General features: G+C 40.0%; 1 protein-coding gene across 3 annotated transcripts in view; it reads left to right on the top strand.

Moving 5' to 3' along the window:
* The window catches only part of LOC114651839 (centrosome-associated protein CEP250-like), a 106,411-nt gene that overhangs the window by 3,393 nt on the left and 85,793 nt on the right, over positions 1–17,225 (top strand). For all 3 annotated transcript variants that reach the window (XM_051928204.1, XM_051928203.1, XM_028801845.2), the window contains exon 2: positions 5,462–5,619. In XM_051928204.1, the coding sequence (XP_051784164.1) occupies positions 5,462–5,619 (158 nt within the window). The remainder of the gene's footprint in view (positions 1–5,461; positions 5,620–17,225) is intronic.

The raw sequence follows: 17,225 nt of genomic DNA, 5'->3' as shown, positions 1-17,225 counted from the left end.
GGTGTATCGCGATGTCTTGACTAAATTGCCCACCATGGCCTGGTCTTTCTGGCCCCTAATCGTCCCCTGTCACTGCTTGGCTAACTATCTCTCACCCCTTCATCACCTAATAGCTAATGTGTGGTTAGTGTACTGGTGCAAAATAGCTACCATTGGTTGCATCACCCAGGTGAATGCTGCACATTAGCATTGGTTGAAGTGTCTCCCCACACACTGTGTAAAGTGCTTTAAGTACCTTGAAAAGTGCTATATAAATGTAATTTATTATTATTAGTTTGTCAGAGACAATGTGCAACACCTCCGTACGACCTCCAGGGAATCCAGAGTATGTCCTATAACTTGGCTTGCTCTTTTAATTAGCTTGTTCATACCAGCTCTGCCCTTTCTCATATAGTTCTTCTCTGTTCCAAGACCAATCCAACCTGTCATTAATGGATCCCAAGTACTTACAGAAGTGGACCACCTCTACATCCACTCCCTGAATACTGACTGGAAGTCAATAACCAGTTCCTTGTTTTTGCTAATGTTAAGATGCAGACATTTCCCTTTGCACCAAGAACCAAAGTTCTCCACCCAATTCCTATACTCTCTCTCATCTTCTGTATCAATACAACCCATAAGTAGTGAATCATCTGAGAATTTCTTCAAGTGTAAACTGTTCCTTGTGGTGCTCCAGTGTTAATCATATCTGTATCAGAGAAACAGTCCTTAAGTCTCACAAACTGTAGACAGCATGACAGGTAGTCAGTTATCCAGGACACCATAGGCTCTCACCCATCTGCATAACAGGGATGGTTAGGTGTTATTGAATGCCCTGGAGAAATCAAAAAAACATAATCCTCACAGTGCTGCCAGCCTTACCCAGGTGAGAATAAGCCTTGTGGAGCAGGTAGATATTTGCATCCTCCACACCTCTCTTTGTCCAATAGACAAACTGCAGTGGATTCAGGTAGTCCACCATAAGAGGCCTTATATAGTTCAGGACCAGTCTCTTAAAGTTCTTCATCATGTGAGGCACAAGTGCCACTGGTCTGTAGTCATTAGATGAAGAGGTGCCTACCTTCTTTCTAATGGGAACAATGTGGGATGTTTGGCACAGCAGTGGCACTTTCTGAAGCCTTATAGAGAGATTGGTGGAGTGGTGGCTCTGAGGCTAGGGATCTGCACTGGCTATCGGAAGGTTGCCGGTTCAAATTCCATAAATGCCAATAGGGACTCTGCTCGGTTGGGCCCTTGAGCAAGGCCCTTAACCTGCAATTGCTGAGCGCTTTGAGTAGTGAGAAAAGCACTATATAAATGCAAAGAATTATTAGACTAAGCAAGTGACAGAAGACATTACAAAGTTGATCAGCACAGTCCTTAAAATCCTGAGGACATTGTCTTTATGGGTACAAGTTTGTCACACAGAAGTTAATATAGTCTATGATGTAGTGACAGAGTCCCTCAGTATCATCCTCGTGTAACTCACACATCATTTTCTAGTCTGTCATTTTCATGCAGCCATTCAGAGCCATTTCTGCCTATCGGCTCTACTTTTTTACCATTCTGGTGTTAACAGGTTGCCATCTAATAAGAAGCTTGTAGATGAGAATAAGATGAACCAGGTTGTGGTCAGAATGGTCTGAAGTCATTTACATTTAAAGTTATCTTTAGCAAGTCCAGCTTGTTATTTTCTCAAGTGGAACCCTTCACAAACTGATAGAAATTTGTCATTGGTCCTTCCAATGTCACATGGTTGAAGTCGCCACAGAGTCTGAATGAGTCATTATTAAAGTGTTGGTGACAGAAAGAATAATTTCCGTTGCTAGGTCCCCATTTGCATGTTACATTACATCATCCTTGTTAATGTTTAATCTCCCAGGGCAAATAACATGGACAAATTCCGACAGCCAGAATTTCAATGTCTGAATTACAAACTGTAGTTTTAACTGCAATATGCTTCCTTTTACATTATTCCTCATTCACATAGATGGCTTGTCTCCCTCCTGTCTTTGTTCTGCACCCCACTGGATGTGTTCGAATAAGGTGAAATCCATCCAGCAATAACACAGTGGCACGTATGTCAGATTTAAGCCAGCTCTCTGTAAAACACAAAATGCCACAGTACTTGTATGCTCCATTGCCCGCTGTAAGTGCAGACAGTTTATCCATCTTATTGACTACAATCAAACATTTCTTCTTACAATGGATGGAAGACCAGCTCTAAATCCTTTTCCTCTTTCTTTTACTCTGGCATTAGCATGTCGCCCCTCTCTGCCTGTGGACAAACAACTCCTGCTGTGCAGTGAAACCGAGCTTCTTAGGTGCTCACAATCAGAGCTAACTACAGGAGAATTTAATACACCCTGCTTCATATTCTCTGCGTCTCTTACTATTTCAGGTGTTGCAGACATAAGACAGCCTTCAGGTCCTCTTCACAACTCCATCCAAGTTTGCAGCCTGTTTGAAGTGCAGTCTTGACAAGTCGGCACCTACTGTAGGTCTGTGTGCATTGCAATTCGATGGTAAATTCAAAATCCATTATTTGATTTCTAGTGGTTACTGTCAGTGACAAGCCAGAAGCCAGATCAGTTCTGACTTTAAATAAGATTAGTAACTAATAACTTCAGAAAAAAGAAAACCAGTGTGAAATACAGGGCTTCCCTAAAAAGGCTGCTGCTTGCGCAACACCCAGGAGTAAGTGCATGTTTACTCAGGAGTGGCAGAGAAATTCAGATTCAAGACCACAAATGGACCAGTTAAAGAAATATACCACCCAAAAAATGATTTTTTTCTTTATATTTTACTTATTCCATGTACTTTGTAAAGGTGGCAGAGAAAAAATTTTAATCATGTGTTCATGGACAAATCACATATTGAAGATTCAGATGTAATGGAACCCTGTGGTGACCAATGCTGTACAATGGCAAATCATGCAAAAACATCAATGTACAAAAGAAATAAAATTTTCACGTAACTAGTGTCACATGATCCATATGTGTATTATCCATCCCTATGCTTAAAACGTACAAAATGTGTGCATTTTTTGCAAAAATATTAAAATATTACATCCTGAAAACTTGGCATTGAAGATCAAGTGTGTTTGATGCTTTGCAAGACCAGTGTGACATCACAGAGCTGTAGCAGCCATGCACAGGACTTTCACACATGCGTACTGTAAGATCTACTGATGCACTTTGGGCATGCAAGATGTCATGACCTGATCAGTACTTCAGCCTTCCGTTCCACATGTGTTTAAACAGAAAACACATTTGATGGATACAGTAGCTGACCATAATGAGAATGTTATCAATGTTAACAATGGAACAAGGCAGTCTTATGATGATGCTTTGTTACATGGGTAATGTGTGCCACAAGACTGGAACTCGGGGAGTGCAATGATAGATATACTTTTTTTTTTTTTTATATACTTATTCCTAGTTTATGGCCATTTGTCGCAGTTTGTTTGTGGTTCTTGTTGCGTCTGCATCTTTTGTTGTTTGAGGCACAGTGGCGTAGTGGTTAGCACTCCTGCCTCACATTTTTGGCCACAATAAGTGGTCCAGCATAGTTGGCAGATGCTTCCCTGGCCCTCATTGATAATTTAAACACTATTGCAATGTTATAATCCACTCAAAACAAGTTCATTTCTGCCTTCCTCGTTGACTTCAGTGCATTGTGCAGAGTTCAGCTTCAGACTACTATAAAACTGAAGAGCCACCTCCTCCCCTCATTCATGTGTCAAGAGTCCTGTTTTCCGTCCAGACGCACAGCATTGTGTGAATTACATATTTCCTCCTGATCTTCAGTGTTGAGTTTTCAGGATGTAACTGTTAATAATATTTCAGCAAAACAATGCACACATTTTGTAAATTTTTGAGCAAACAAATGGATAACGATATGTGAATTATGTGACACAAGTTATTTGATAATTTTTGTTTTCTTTTCTCCATGAAAGTTTTTTTTTCATCATTTGCTGTTGTCTAGAATTGGACACTGCAGGGTTTCTTTGAATTTGAATCTTCAATTTCTCCATGAAAACATGAGATTCAAAATGTGTCTCTGCCACATACTATATGAGGTAAGCAAAATTTTATAAAAAATATATATGGCTCCTTGTATGGTGTTAACAGTTTGCCCCTGGTTTATCACTCCAGCAACATGAAACAGGTACCAATACAGGGTGAGGTGCCTCATAACCTTCTAACTGATGTTGAACACACAGGCCAAAATACATTTGTTATTCAACTTAGTACTATGTGGACTCCAGGGGGAATCTTGACATTCTGAGGAAATCACCAATATTTGATGAAAAGGCAAAGTTCGTACCTAAGGTACCCCAACTGGGAATTGAATTAGGGCCCAAGAGCAGTGCAGCACCAACAACAGCCAAGCATATGACATTGTTCAGTATTACTGGAATATTCCTGAAAGCTCATTCATTGGTGTATCTGCTACATAGTATGTTAAAAATGATATTTTTATATAAAGTAAAACACGTTACCATTTTAAATGTTAGGAAGAGTAAAGAGAAGGACTACCACAATCTCATTTAGTTATTTGTAGCTACAGCTCTTTATGAGACCTTTAAGGACAATGTTAATAAAAAACAGATGCCTATAATAATATTTAAAATATGTATATGATTCATCCATTATCAGCTATCCATAATGCATTTCAAAGTCTTGTAGGCTAGATACAAGGCAGGAGCCAACCCAGGACTGGGAGTTCAGTCCATTACAGAGAGGCCCAATTTACATTCTCAAATCAAATGCCCATCTTTGAGAACCCCACCTGGACATATGAACATACACAAAGACAGCAACCTGAATGTAATACAACTGAGATGTACTAAATTTCACTCTAAAGTAAAGTAATAGTGAGGCAATTTTTAATTCACATGTAAAGTTCAGAACTGAGCATATGGCAATAATGAATAAGAGCTCAAATAAAAGAAAATGGGAAATTGTTTGCTCTTAAAATATTTAAACATTGCAGCATATAAGGGTCTACCAATACGTAAAAATACAGATAATTTATTAGTAGGATTTAGATTTGTGCAGTGTTCCAATACAGAGAAGGTAAGCCGCTGAAAGTTCTTTTCAGGGGAAGATGTTTTGTAAAGAAAGTCAATAGGAGCCGTCTACATCAGTAACTGGAGAAGCGATTTCATGTTACGTCTCCGTATTCCCAATAATAGACCAGCTTCTCTGGCGTCATTAATAATAGATTCAGGTATACCAGACAAAGAGGAGTTAGCAGGTTGCTTTCTGGCACAATAAATAAATATCCAAACATATCGAAACAAGCAAAGTAGCATGGCCTTTGTATGGTTAGTGCTGCCTCTGACATGGAAACCGAAAATTCAGAGCCATTAGCAGAGCAAAGCAAGGAGTTTTGCTATTATCTAGCAGCTCCTGTGTCTGAAGGTGCTGATATTTTAAGTGTTAGTGTAAAGATTGACACCTCGTGGTCTTTCCAGGACTTGGATGCTATGAGAAGTGAAAGAGACAAGGGGCCTGAAGTTCACTTGGAGAATCCGGAACTGTATGTGCTTCGTAATCAAGTCAAGGAGCTCGAACAGCGCCTCAAAGAAAATGTCTTTAACTGGAATGGAACTGAGACTGCTCTGAGAAGCAGGTAATCAACCCATAATTTTGGAATTTTAAAAAGAAATTTAGATTGAAAGTTTGCCATGTTTGCAATTTGTGACGGCTTGTTTTTGTAAATTACCACAGATTTAGTGTATTTGAATGTTAATCCTTGGGCAGGTTAGATTTATATACTTATTTGTTGTAAAAGCTGATATCCATATTTCTGTATGTTGGTGTATATATAGATAGATACTTTATTAATCCCAAGGGGAAATTCACATGTATGAAACTATTTTTTTCTTTTGCATGTTAGAAATCTATACAGTGTGCAAGTCAGGCTAACTGGCTAATATGTAAGAAATCCCAATTTCACTGAAGCTGTAGTTAACAATTTAACCCAATAAAAGTGGAATGGAGAGTTAGCACCTGAAAACAAAGGCTAGAGAGCTGGTGCATTCCGTCGGAAGGCATAGCGCTGCGCCTGCTAATAAAAATGACACTGCTTGATACCTTGTGTGCAACTGCATATTACCTAAGGGAATGTACAATATCAGAAAATGGTCTTTCTTTCTTTCTTTCTTTCTTTCTTTCTTTCTTTCTTTCTTTCTTTCTTTCTTTCTTTCTTTCTTTCTTTCTTTCTTTCTTTCTTTCTTTCTTTCTTTCTTTCTTTCTTTCTTTCTTTCTTTCTTTCTTTCTTTCTTTCTCCCAGAGTAAAAGTCAGAATTATCAGTTCACTGAACAGCAACACCCACAATTTAGTCTTTTTTTCTCAATCAGAAATTCTGCATTGGCTGTCCTAGCTAACAGAACATTAGATTTTACACAGAAATGTCCACTTGTTGGGCACTACAGATAATCACATTAGGAGATGTAATGCATCTTTAAAGGGATTATTTCTCACAAGAGGAGTTCACTACTGGCAATTCCCAGGGACTTCCTGCTTTCTTAGCCATTTTGTTTTGCTCATTTTTTTCTGTCTCACTGTAACAGATTTGTTGACATTTGAGTCCTACTGTTCAAAGTTGGTGTCACCCTTCTTTTTTAATTAAAATGTATTAATTTGCTATGGACGCGAGTGTTATTTGACCTGCAGTCAGAGCCCACTTTATTAAGTACACCTTATTAACACAAATACTTGTCTCCTACAAACAGATAATCAAATGGATGCAAATCTGTGAAATACATACAGCATGCAGACATGGTCAAAAAATCTGTTAATGTGTTCCCAAACATTAAAGATGCTTGACCTAAGTGACTGGTCCCTGATATGGCAATTTCAGAATTTCAGAACCAGCTGCTCTGTGGCATTTCCACACACTGCAGTCTGTACAGTGATTAACAAAAAACAAAGGAAAAAATAATTCAAAGAGGTAATTGTGTGGACAGAAACACATTTTAATTGTATTTAATTTTGTATTTAAAAGTATTTGTAACTGTAGGCAATTAGATAAAGTACCACAAAAGACAGGAAAGAAAGTTACACTTTTTGTTCAAACATAGATTATCTTAAGATTTCCATTTGTGCCCAAAATATGAACACAAGCATATCCTACATCCTGATCAATAAGCAGTTTATCTTGCATCCAGTTTGCTTACCACCAGGTGACTCTCTGTCTTAGTAAGTTGATTTGGCCTCTTCTCCAGCACGGTATCTGGACAGATGTAATTGCAGAGACACAGAGAGAAAGCATGCCTCTGTAAGTCTGAATTTATGTTGTACTCCTTTCCATGGTTCTTGTAGGAGGAAGGGGTGTTCTACTCCCCCTTCTGTCACATTGCAGTGGCTGGGGTTCAAAGTTAAATTTTATTTTGCTGGTGGTTCATTCTGTCATGAAATGCTCGAGTTCCGAAAGCACAGGTACCAAAAACACTTTCCAAAGTAGCCCCCCCCCCCCCCCCCAATGGGGTTGGTGGGGGCCTTGGGTGTGGAACACCTTCAAAAACCCTGACTAAAAACCCAAAGGGCCATAAGAAACCTTTATAAAATGAATAGATTTATTTTCACAGAAGCCTCTGTAGGCACAAAGTATTGCCTGAAAGGCAAGGAAAAACATGGTAAGCAAAGTCCCAAAACAGAATCCAAAAATCATGTTCGAAAAACAGAGCAGAGGTTCAAAATAACAATAAACATAATCCCAAGGCGGAGTGGTGGCTCTGAGGCTAGGGATCTGCACTAGCAATCGGAAGGTTGCCGGTTCGAATCCCGTAAATGCCAATAGGGACTCTGCTCTGTTGGGCCCTTCAGCAAGGTCCTTAACCTGCAATTGCTGAGCGCTTTGAGTAGTGAGAAAAGCGCTATATAAATGCAAAGAATTATTAAATCCAGAGGCAAGGTCAAAAACAGAGCAAGGGTTCACAAATCCAGAAAATCACAAGCAATAGCAAAGCACAGAAACACAAGATAACACTCCACTCCCATGTGTGTTCAGTGAGCCACCAGGAACTGTGGGAGGCCATGCCTTAAATAGGGTGGAGGGCCGTTCCTGGTGGTGATGGGCAGGTGGACCCACCCCACAAAGCACAAAAGCCCTTCCCCTTTTCCAATATACAAACAGAAAAAGTACATAATAAATAAAATAAACTTTAATACAAATAACTGAAAGAAAATTAGACAAACCCAAGACACAACTTTGAACCCCACCCATGGGGAAAATGCTGACTGAAAAATTACCATATATACTTGCGGATAAGTTGGGACTTGATTTTACAATATAATTTCTGATATTTCTGCGGTGGGTTGGCACCCTGCCCAGGATTGGTTCCCTGCCTTGTGCCCTGTGTTGGCTGGGATTGGCTCCAGCAGACCCCCGTGACCCTGTGTTCGGATTCAGCGGGTTGGAAAATGGATGGATGGATGGATTTCTGATATTTTATAATGTTGGTTGTATAAGTCAAATGTGGAAAACTCACGCTATTGGTACAAGGGATTATGATATGCTAACAGCCACGGTGCACACTGCTGTTTTGTTCTATGTGGGTGTGGCAATGCGCGTCCTCCTAACTTCTCTCTCTCTCCCTCTCTATTGTGCCTACGTGACCACACTGTGATACCCGAACTATTCCGAAGCAACGTTTGCACTGATTTGTGTTTTTTGTATCTCACACCCTCATACACCTTTATCGTAAGAGCAACCCTTATATACGATGGAGCGTTCGATCAGAAGAAAATATGAAGCTGGTTTTAAATTAAACGTCATTGATGTAGCGAAAGAAACTGGTAACTGCGCTACTGCAACAAAATTTGATGCGACTGAGAAACTGATGCGAGATTGGAGGAGGCAAGAAGATGTAAAAAAAAAAAAAATTAAAAATTTAGTGTCGCATTTTTGAACGGGCATACAAGTCGAGGTCTGATTTTATGATTGATTTTTCTGGGTTTCAAGACCTGACTTATATGTGTGCATATACAGTACATGTTCCACAGGTTCATAAATTTTGCCTGTTCCTTCCACTCCAGGCTTTTGTCCGATGGGGGAAGGGGTCTTAGATCTAAAATGTCCTCACTGGCGCACTCTTCCTTTCCTCATCACAAACGGAAAAAAAACTTAACTTATTTGTGGTCACATTTGCAGTTGAAGTGCAGACTTTCAGCTTTAATTCAGTGGGGTGAACAAAACGATTGCATAAAAATGTGAGGCAACTAAAGCATTTTTTTAACACAATCCCTTCATTTCAGGGGCTCAAAAGTAATTGGACAAATTAAATAACTGGAAATAAAATGTTCATTTCTAATACTTGGTTGAAAACCCTTTGCTGGCAATGACAGCCTGAAGTCTTGAACTCATGGACATCACCAGATGCTGGGTTTCCTCCTTTTTAATGCTCTGCCGGGCCTTTACTGCAGCGACTTTTAGTTGCTGTTTGTTTGTGGGCCTTTCTGTCTGAAGTTTAGTCTTCAACAAGTGAAATGCATGCTCAATTGGGTTAAGATCAGGTGACTGACTTGGCCATTCAAGAATTTTCCACTTCTTTGCTTTAATAAACTCCTGGGTTGCTTTGGCTGTATGTTTTGGGTCATTGTCCATCTGTATCATGAAACGCCGCCCAATCAATTTGACTGCATTTCGCTGGATTTGAGCAGACAGTATGTCTCTGAACACCTCAGAATTCATTCGGCTGCTTCTGTCCTGTGCCACATCATCAATAAACACTAGTGTCCCAGTGCCACTGGCAGCCATGCACACCCAAGCCATCACACTGCCTCCACCGTGTTTTACAGATGATGTGGCATGCTTTGGATAATGAGCTGTTCCACGCCTTCTCCATACTTTTTTCTTGCCAACATTCTGGTAGAGGTTGATCTTGGTTTCATCTGTCCAAAGAATGTTTTTCCAGAAATGTGCTGGCTTTTTTAGATGTTCTTTAGAAAGGCTAGATTGGACTTTGCTATTCTTGAGGCTTATGAGTGGCTTGCACCTTGCAGTGCACCCTCTGTATTTACTTTCATGCAGTCTTCTCTTTATGGTAGACTTGGATATCGATACGCCTACCCCCTGGAGAGTGTTGTTCACTTGGTTGGCTGTTGTGAAGAGGGTTTCTCTTCACCATGGAAATGATTCTGCGATCATCCACCACTGTTGTCTTCCGTGGATGTCCAGGTCTTTTTGCCTTGCTGAGTTCACCAGTGCTTGCTTTCTTTCTCAGGATGTACCAAACTGTAGATTGCCACTCGTAATATTGTAGCAATTTCTCGGATGGGTTTTTTCTGTTTTCGCAGCTTAAGGATGGCATCTTTTACCTGCATGGAGAGCTCCTTTGACCGCATGTTATTTGTTCACAGCAAAATCTTCCACATGCAAGTACCACACCTCAAATCAACTCCAGGCCTTTTATCTGCTTAATTGATAATGACATAACGACGGACTTGCCCACACCTGCCCATTAAATAGCCTTTGAGTCAATTGTCCAATTACTTTTGAGCCCCTGAAATGAAGGGATTGTGTTCAAAAAATGCTTTAGTTGCCTCACATTTTTATTCAATCGTTTTGTTCACCCCACTGAATTAAAGCTGAAAGTCTGCACTTCAACTGCATCTGAGTTGTTTCATTTAAAATTCATTGTGGTAATGTACAGAGCCAAAATTAGAAAAAAGTTGTCTCTGTCCAAATATTTATGGACCTAACTGTATTAAATCTTGAGGTAGATGGACTATACCAGAAGATGACCTTGCTGGGTTCCTCTTCTGTCAGCAAAGAACAGGAACAGTGGATACCTGATAATTGAAGCTGGATGATGAAAAATCAGAAAAACATCACCTGGGGCCTCATGTATAACGGTGTGCGTAGAACTCACACTATAACATGGCGTAAGCACAAAAGCGGGAATGTGCGTACGCACAGAAAAATCCAGATGCAGGAATCTGTATGTACGCAAACTTTCACATTCTTCCACTACATAAATCCCGATCAGCATGAAAAGTAACGCACATGCACGCGCCTTCTGTCACGCCCCAACTCCTCCCAGAATTACGCCTCTTTGAATATACAAATCAATATAAATGGCCTTCTGAGAAAAGACAATGGGAAAAGCACGGGGGAAAATATAAGAATTTCAGCGAATACCAAGTGGAGGCAAAGGAAAAACGTACTATTTGTTGGTTTAAACAGTGGTATAATCAACAAAAAAAAGTTGATCGAGTGACAGAGTGTCGGAAAAACTCGAAAGATCAAGTTCACAAAGTCGCACAGTGCCCGAAATAAAAAAGAAATCACATATCAAAGTCGCCGTGAAAAGACAAGTTGTAGCCCACCGTCTGAGTGACTTATGAAAGCTTATTAGGGTAAAAACAAAAAAAATTAGGCACACAGTGGGGAAAAAAGCACGAAATGTCAACTTTAATCTCGAAATTTCCACTTTAATCACATAGTTTATTTTGCCATTAAAGTAGAACATCATAAACTTCATCTTAAAATCGTTTGTTTTACTAGTTTCTCAAGTAGCACGTTAAATGCTTTGTTCTGTATTTGATCTTCTATGTGCTCTATGTGTGTGAATCACTACGTGCTTCCGTTCTTTCTCTTTCTCCGACAGGACACAGAATCCATTACATTCGAGATATTACAGCTCTCTGAATAATTAAAATACTGAGATGTATATGTGATATAATTTTCATGATGATAGGAATGAAAGCATGTTATTAAACATGGGAACACGGTGGCGCAGTGATTGTTCATATCTCACGCAAGAGGCTTGCTGCGCCATGTGCCACCTTTGATGAAATAATTTATTACAGCAGTACTGTCTCTTTCAAACGTACTAACCTCCAATTCCTGTCCTTACTTTTCTTTCTCCAAAAACCCAATCGCCACACAATCAGCTCTGTAATAGACGTTAAGCCATTTGTAAGCTTAGAACGCCGATTCTTCAAAACTTTTAAGGAACATTGAAATATCTTCATAGTACATGTTTAATTATTCTATTCGTCTATCCTTCCAGTGTCGCGTCAGCACCAGCAAGAATACAGCGCAAGGCAGGAGCTATCCATGAACTAGCTATACGCTGCGGCACCGTGTCCTCACAGTTTAATTATTAACAATACAGATTATTTAAATGAAGTTAAAGTTTTATCTGTATACTATAAGCAACATATTTTGCTACATTTCATCTTAAAAATGATATTGTCGTCATACGCGCTTTATAAAGTAGCGCAGGTTGTGCAATATTAGAACTGTAGTGTAAGTTTACAGTGAGGTGATTGTACTTATAAGTACAAACAGTTCTACAAGGAGCACTTGATGGACTGATTGAGTGCGTTTATAGTTCTTGGGATGAAACTGTTTCTGAAACGCGAGGTCCGTACAGGAAAGGCTTTGACGCGTTTTGCCATGGCTGAGGTAGTGTGTGCTTGAAACTGTATACCGATAATTCTCTTTCCGATCAGCTGCTGCTGTGATTCACACTCAGATATAGTGATATAAATACTCCGAGTGGTGCAGTGACAGTAATATGGAAAAAGATGATCCGCAGTGGCAACCCTTAACGGGAGCAGCAAAAAGAAGAACAAGATGCAGTGAGAGTAACAACGCTAAAGCAGTTATGGTATTTGGAATACTATGGCTATTCCCTGGACCATTATATTGCTGCAGGTTAATTACAATCAGATGCATTACACTAATAAACAATATGCAGTTAATTTCAGTGTATTTATAAAGCCGCGTCAGGAATGTGGAGCTAAGAAAGAAAGGATGAGCACACAGGAACAGTAGCACTGCTTTGACGCTGGGTGCCGCCAGTCTGCAAAACTGAGCGGAGAAATTGCGTACGCCAAGGTATGAGTTACCGTGGAAATGTGTGTGGCTTTACGCCGTTTAGGTTTTATACATCGCGGTTTGAGAGTGGAAATGGGAGTACGCAACATTTCTGTGCGTACGCACCGTTTATACATGAGGCCCCTGGTCTGACAAATCTTCACTTCTGCTCTTACTTACAGATGTGTCATCCATTGGATAATCCATTATGTAAATGTTACAGGCTGGTTGTGGAGTACATAAACTTTTCATTGTACCTGGTATTACTAGCTTGTTTTCGGGTTGCTGAGGCAGGTCACTCTACTCTGCATTGTTCTTGGTATACCGTTGCTCACGTGTATGGGTGCATAGCCTGTAGGGCTTGAAGCCCTTTAATACAATCCATTGGTAGTTATGGATTTTAAAGGGTGCAGGAACTTTTACATCTTACTATTTTGGAGAAATTGTCATCATTATCATGAATCATATCACTTAGGTGTGATATGATTTAGCTTGTTGAACAAATATTGGAAATTCTAGGGGTATTCATTTGGGTTTTTTGCTTTCAGTTTTGAATATTGATGTTCATGTCACAATAACTTTTAACACTGTCCTTTGGTAATTAAACAATGTGATAATATGTTGACAAACCTTCACTTTGTGTGTGTTTTTTATGCTTATTATTAATGTGATATTTTATTGCCTCAAATACTAATAGTTAGCAATGTTTTTACTTTGCTGTCTCACACAAGATTTAGCAGAAGCCGTCTCCTTCCTTTACTGTATTCTAATGCTACCACCACTGCTCTGATCTTCCATAGCTTCTTCTGTGTGGCTCCAATAATCCAATAATCTTTTCTCTGCCTCCTTCATAGCCTGCACTTTCATGATGCTAGTTCTGTCTCATACCACTCACTTGGAGTCAGAAGCAACAACATCTGCACTCATGTTCCCCAAATTCTGTGAGCTGGTCGCAGCCAGCATCCTTTCCAAGATTGCCAGCATCCAGTTACCTATACCTATAGCTGTGTTCATCAATTGCTTTATCTCTCTCTCTCGCTTGTTCACTCACTCACACACACGACCTCTGCACAGCTTCTCACTATTGTCTTGCTCCTTCTGACAGTGTCTTTCTTCCGGGTTCACATGGTCTCACCCCAATTTTGATGTGCCTTTTTGTTATTTGATATTTTGGCAGGACAATGCATCTTGTCACAAAGTACACATCATTTGAAGCTGGTTCCAAAAACATGACAACAACTTAAGTTTACACCAGTGGCCTATACAGTCCTTGGATCTTAGTCCAACAGAGAATCTTTGGGAAATGGAATGAGAGGTTTGCAGGATGATTGTGTAGCTAAAAAAAACAACACTCCAGAGACTGCATCATACTGATGTTGAAGAGTCAGTAGGGACCTCAGTTCCGAAAGAATATTTCCAGTGCCTTGTCAGATCCATGCATTGAAGTATTCAAGCTGTTATGGTATCAAAAGTATGTGGATCTAATAAAGAGGATACCGAATGGACTGTCATTAACATTTCAGATCCCTGTTTTAAAAGATGTTTGTTTAAAGGGACTGAGATTCTAAATAGTGGTTATTAAAATGTGTACACACACTTAACTATATAAAGTACGAAAACAAACCACTTCTAACAATATTTATTGTATGGCGTGTTTAAGAGGCATGAGGTAGATTGGTGCCCTGTTCAGGAAAAGTCCCTGCCTTGTGCCTTATGCTTGCTGGGATAGGGTCCAGCTCCCCACAACCCTGTTCAGGATCAGGTACTGAAATTGCTACTGGCTTAATTTTCACCTAAGGCTGGGTTTATACTTCACGTGATGTGACGTGTGCTCCAGCGTACACTACTGCTATGCAAGTGTTGTATTGTTTATACTTGCGTGTGTACTGTACGTAAATCTTGTAGATTCCACCAGCTGGCAGTGTGAGATATCATCACAGTGAGAACAGGTTTGGCTTCGCTGTGTTGTGAATTGACTGAAACATCCATTAAATTCCAAGGACATCTTGCCACAATGTATCTGAAAAGGATGTTTAATGATTACATCCATCAATCCAGGGATGCACCCATTCCAGCAAGCATCGGGCATGAGATAGAAACAATCCTTGGATGGGGCATCAGCTCATCGCAAGGTGAATACAAGCACACACATACACTAGCGTCATTTTAGCATCACCAAATCCCCAAACCTTTATGTCCTTGGAAGGAAACGGGAGCACAATATGGAAATCCACCAGGAAAACATGCAAAATTCAGGGAGGAAACACCAGGGATGTGATTCCCTGCGAGGCAGCAGCGCTACAGCGCTGCTATCGTGCCACCCCAAATATGTGTAATTATTAACAGTATTCATTATTTAAATGAACTTAACAATTTATCTGTAAAATGTAATATACATACTTTAATTCATTTCATAATGAAAGTGATATAAAGTACCTGTATAACTCTAAGGATTCTAAATGTCCAGAGAACTGGAATATCATAAATTAAATGTGTTGTGTGTGGCAATTGCTGCTTGCTGTCAGTTCAGTTGGAAGCCCCAGAAGCACATAGCGATTAACAACTGGGTTGGTAAAGGTGACGTTTACGATGGTCTACTTTAATAATAAAATAAACTGCCAAAGTAAAGTGGACATTTTGAGATTAAAGCTGAACTTTCCACTTTAATCACAAAAGAGACCTTTTCACTGTGTCCCTAATATTTTCACTGTGGCTCAAATACACTGCCGTATTTGTGAGAACTTTCAAATGTATCACATCATGACAATGATGAATATGCAACACTTGAATATAAAAGCACCACAAATGCATTTGTATGTTGTTATTTTTCTTCACCACATCAAACCATTCATCAATTGAAGCACGCACATCAGTCCTGTAGGATCTCCAAAGTGGCTTTCTGTCACAAGTTGTCGCATGATCACACTCCACACCGAATTCTGGTACTGCAACTTGCGCATGCGTCACGTTAATTTCTGAGGATGCGCTCAGAGGATGGGAACGCTGGGAACACGTGGCAGCTGTGATGCGTGCGTGTATGCGTTCTGAGTGTAAAGTATAAATCAGCCCTAAAAGGAACACTGAATTGTGACCCCACTTATCAAATTTCAGCACTTGGTGTAAGACAGGAACCATCCTTGCAAACTGCACCAGTCTTATAACAGCACACACATGCAGACTCATTTGCACTGTCACATTCATTTCAGGCAACCCAGTCTACCATGAGAAAAAAAATATATGCAAACTACACAATAAATAGCAAGGTCAAATTTTTAGCTCATCTGTAACAGGTGTCTGGTCACACTTACAGGTAATCTAACTTAGACACCATTAAAATATCCGACTACGCCACCCAGTTTTATTAAGAGACTGGGAACTCTTGAAATTTACTGATAATAGCACACAGGTTTCTTTACATTGGGCGGTGAGTGAACACACAATGAAGGACACAACAGTAATTTCAGGAAAAGCAACAGTAACTTATATTACACAAGACAATATAAAGTACATTGAAAAGATAAACGAACATCACAAAATCTAAAAATATCAGGAACGGATTTCCTTTTTTAAAAAAAAAGGAAAACATACAGTCCACACTCTAAAAGTCCGTTAAAAACAAGAATTGGAGGATACAACCTTTAATGGTACCGAGTCCAGTTTGTGCACTGTTACCCCAACAATTAATCGTCCAACTGTCCACCGATGCACTCTGTTCATAGGACACTCATTTCCCAAAAGAAGTTTTGTCAAATTGTGGAATCCCTGTCAGTGTCTCCTCGTCGTTCTTTTTTTTCCACTCTGGGCTCCTTGTGTTGCTGTGACCTAGGCACGCCTCACTTCTCGTCCGCCAGCTTTGCTTGCTCCTTTCATGCAGCTTCCCTCTCTTGCTGGACCCACAACCGTCTTCTTGTGGAGCTGTCTCTTCCTCCCTCAGGGTAAGTGTTGCCCTCCGTGTCCCTCACATCGCACCACCCACGTACTCCAGTCTGCCAGCGAGCCTCTGTGCTCTCTGCGAGTATCTTGGCAGTGTTCTCAGTGTACCATCCCTCTGTGCCTTCTCCTGCCCAGGAGTTTAAATCTCCTTCAGTCCCTGCCGTTGTCAGTCCTGGACAGTCGGTTTAATCAATGGCACATTTAAATTTCCTGGGTTTAACAATTAATAAAAACACAAGTTAACACAATGTAGTGTTACCAACCATTAATGAGTACAGATCTGCTGATTAGAAACCAATATTGTCAAACATGTTAATTTCCAAGTCAGGTAAATACAGACATCCTCCAAGGAAGGAGCAGTTCTGTTATCACAACTTGGTATTGTTTGTAATCTCAACCAGCCAAAAAACCAAAGCGGTGACTCCTTTGCAATACAACAAATACCTACATCCTGCAGACAGCCTTTTAACTT

This window comes from Erpetoichthys calabaricus, chromosome 5, assembly GCF_900747795.2.
Source record: "Erpetoichthys calabaricus chromosome 5, fErpCal1.3, whole genome shotgun sequence".
Taxonomy (NCBI): domain Eukaryota; kingdom Metazoa; phylum Chordata; class Cladistia; order Polypteriformes; family Polypteridae; genus Erpetoichthys; species Erpetoichthys calabaricus.
Note: the sequence above shows the minus strand (reverse complement) of the source record. Positions and strands in the feature narration are given on the sequence as shown.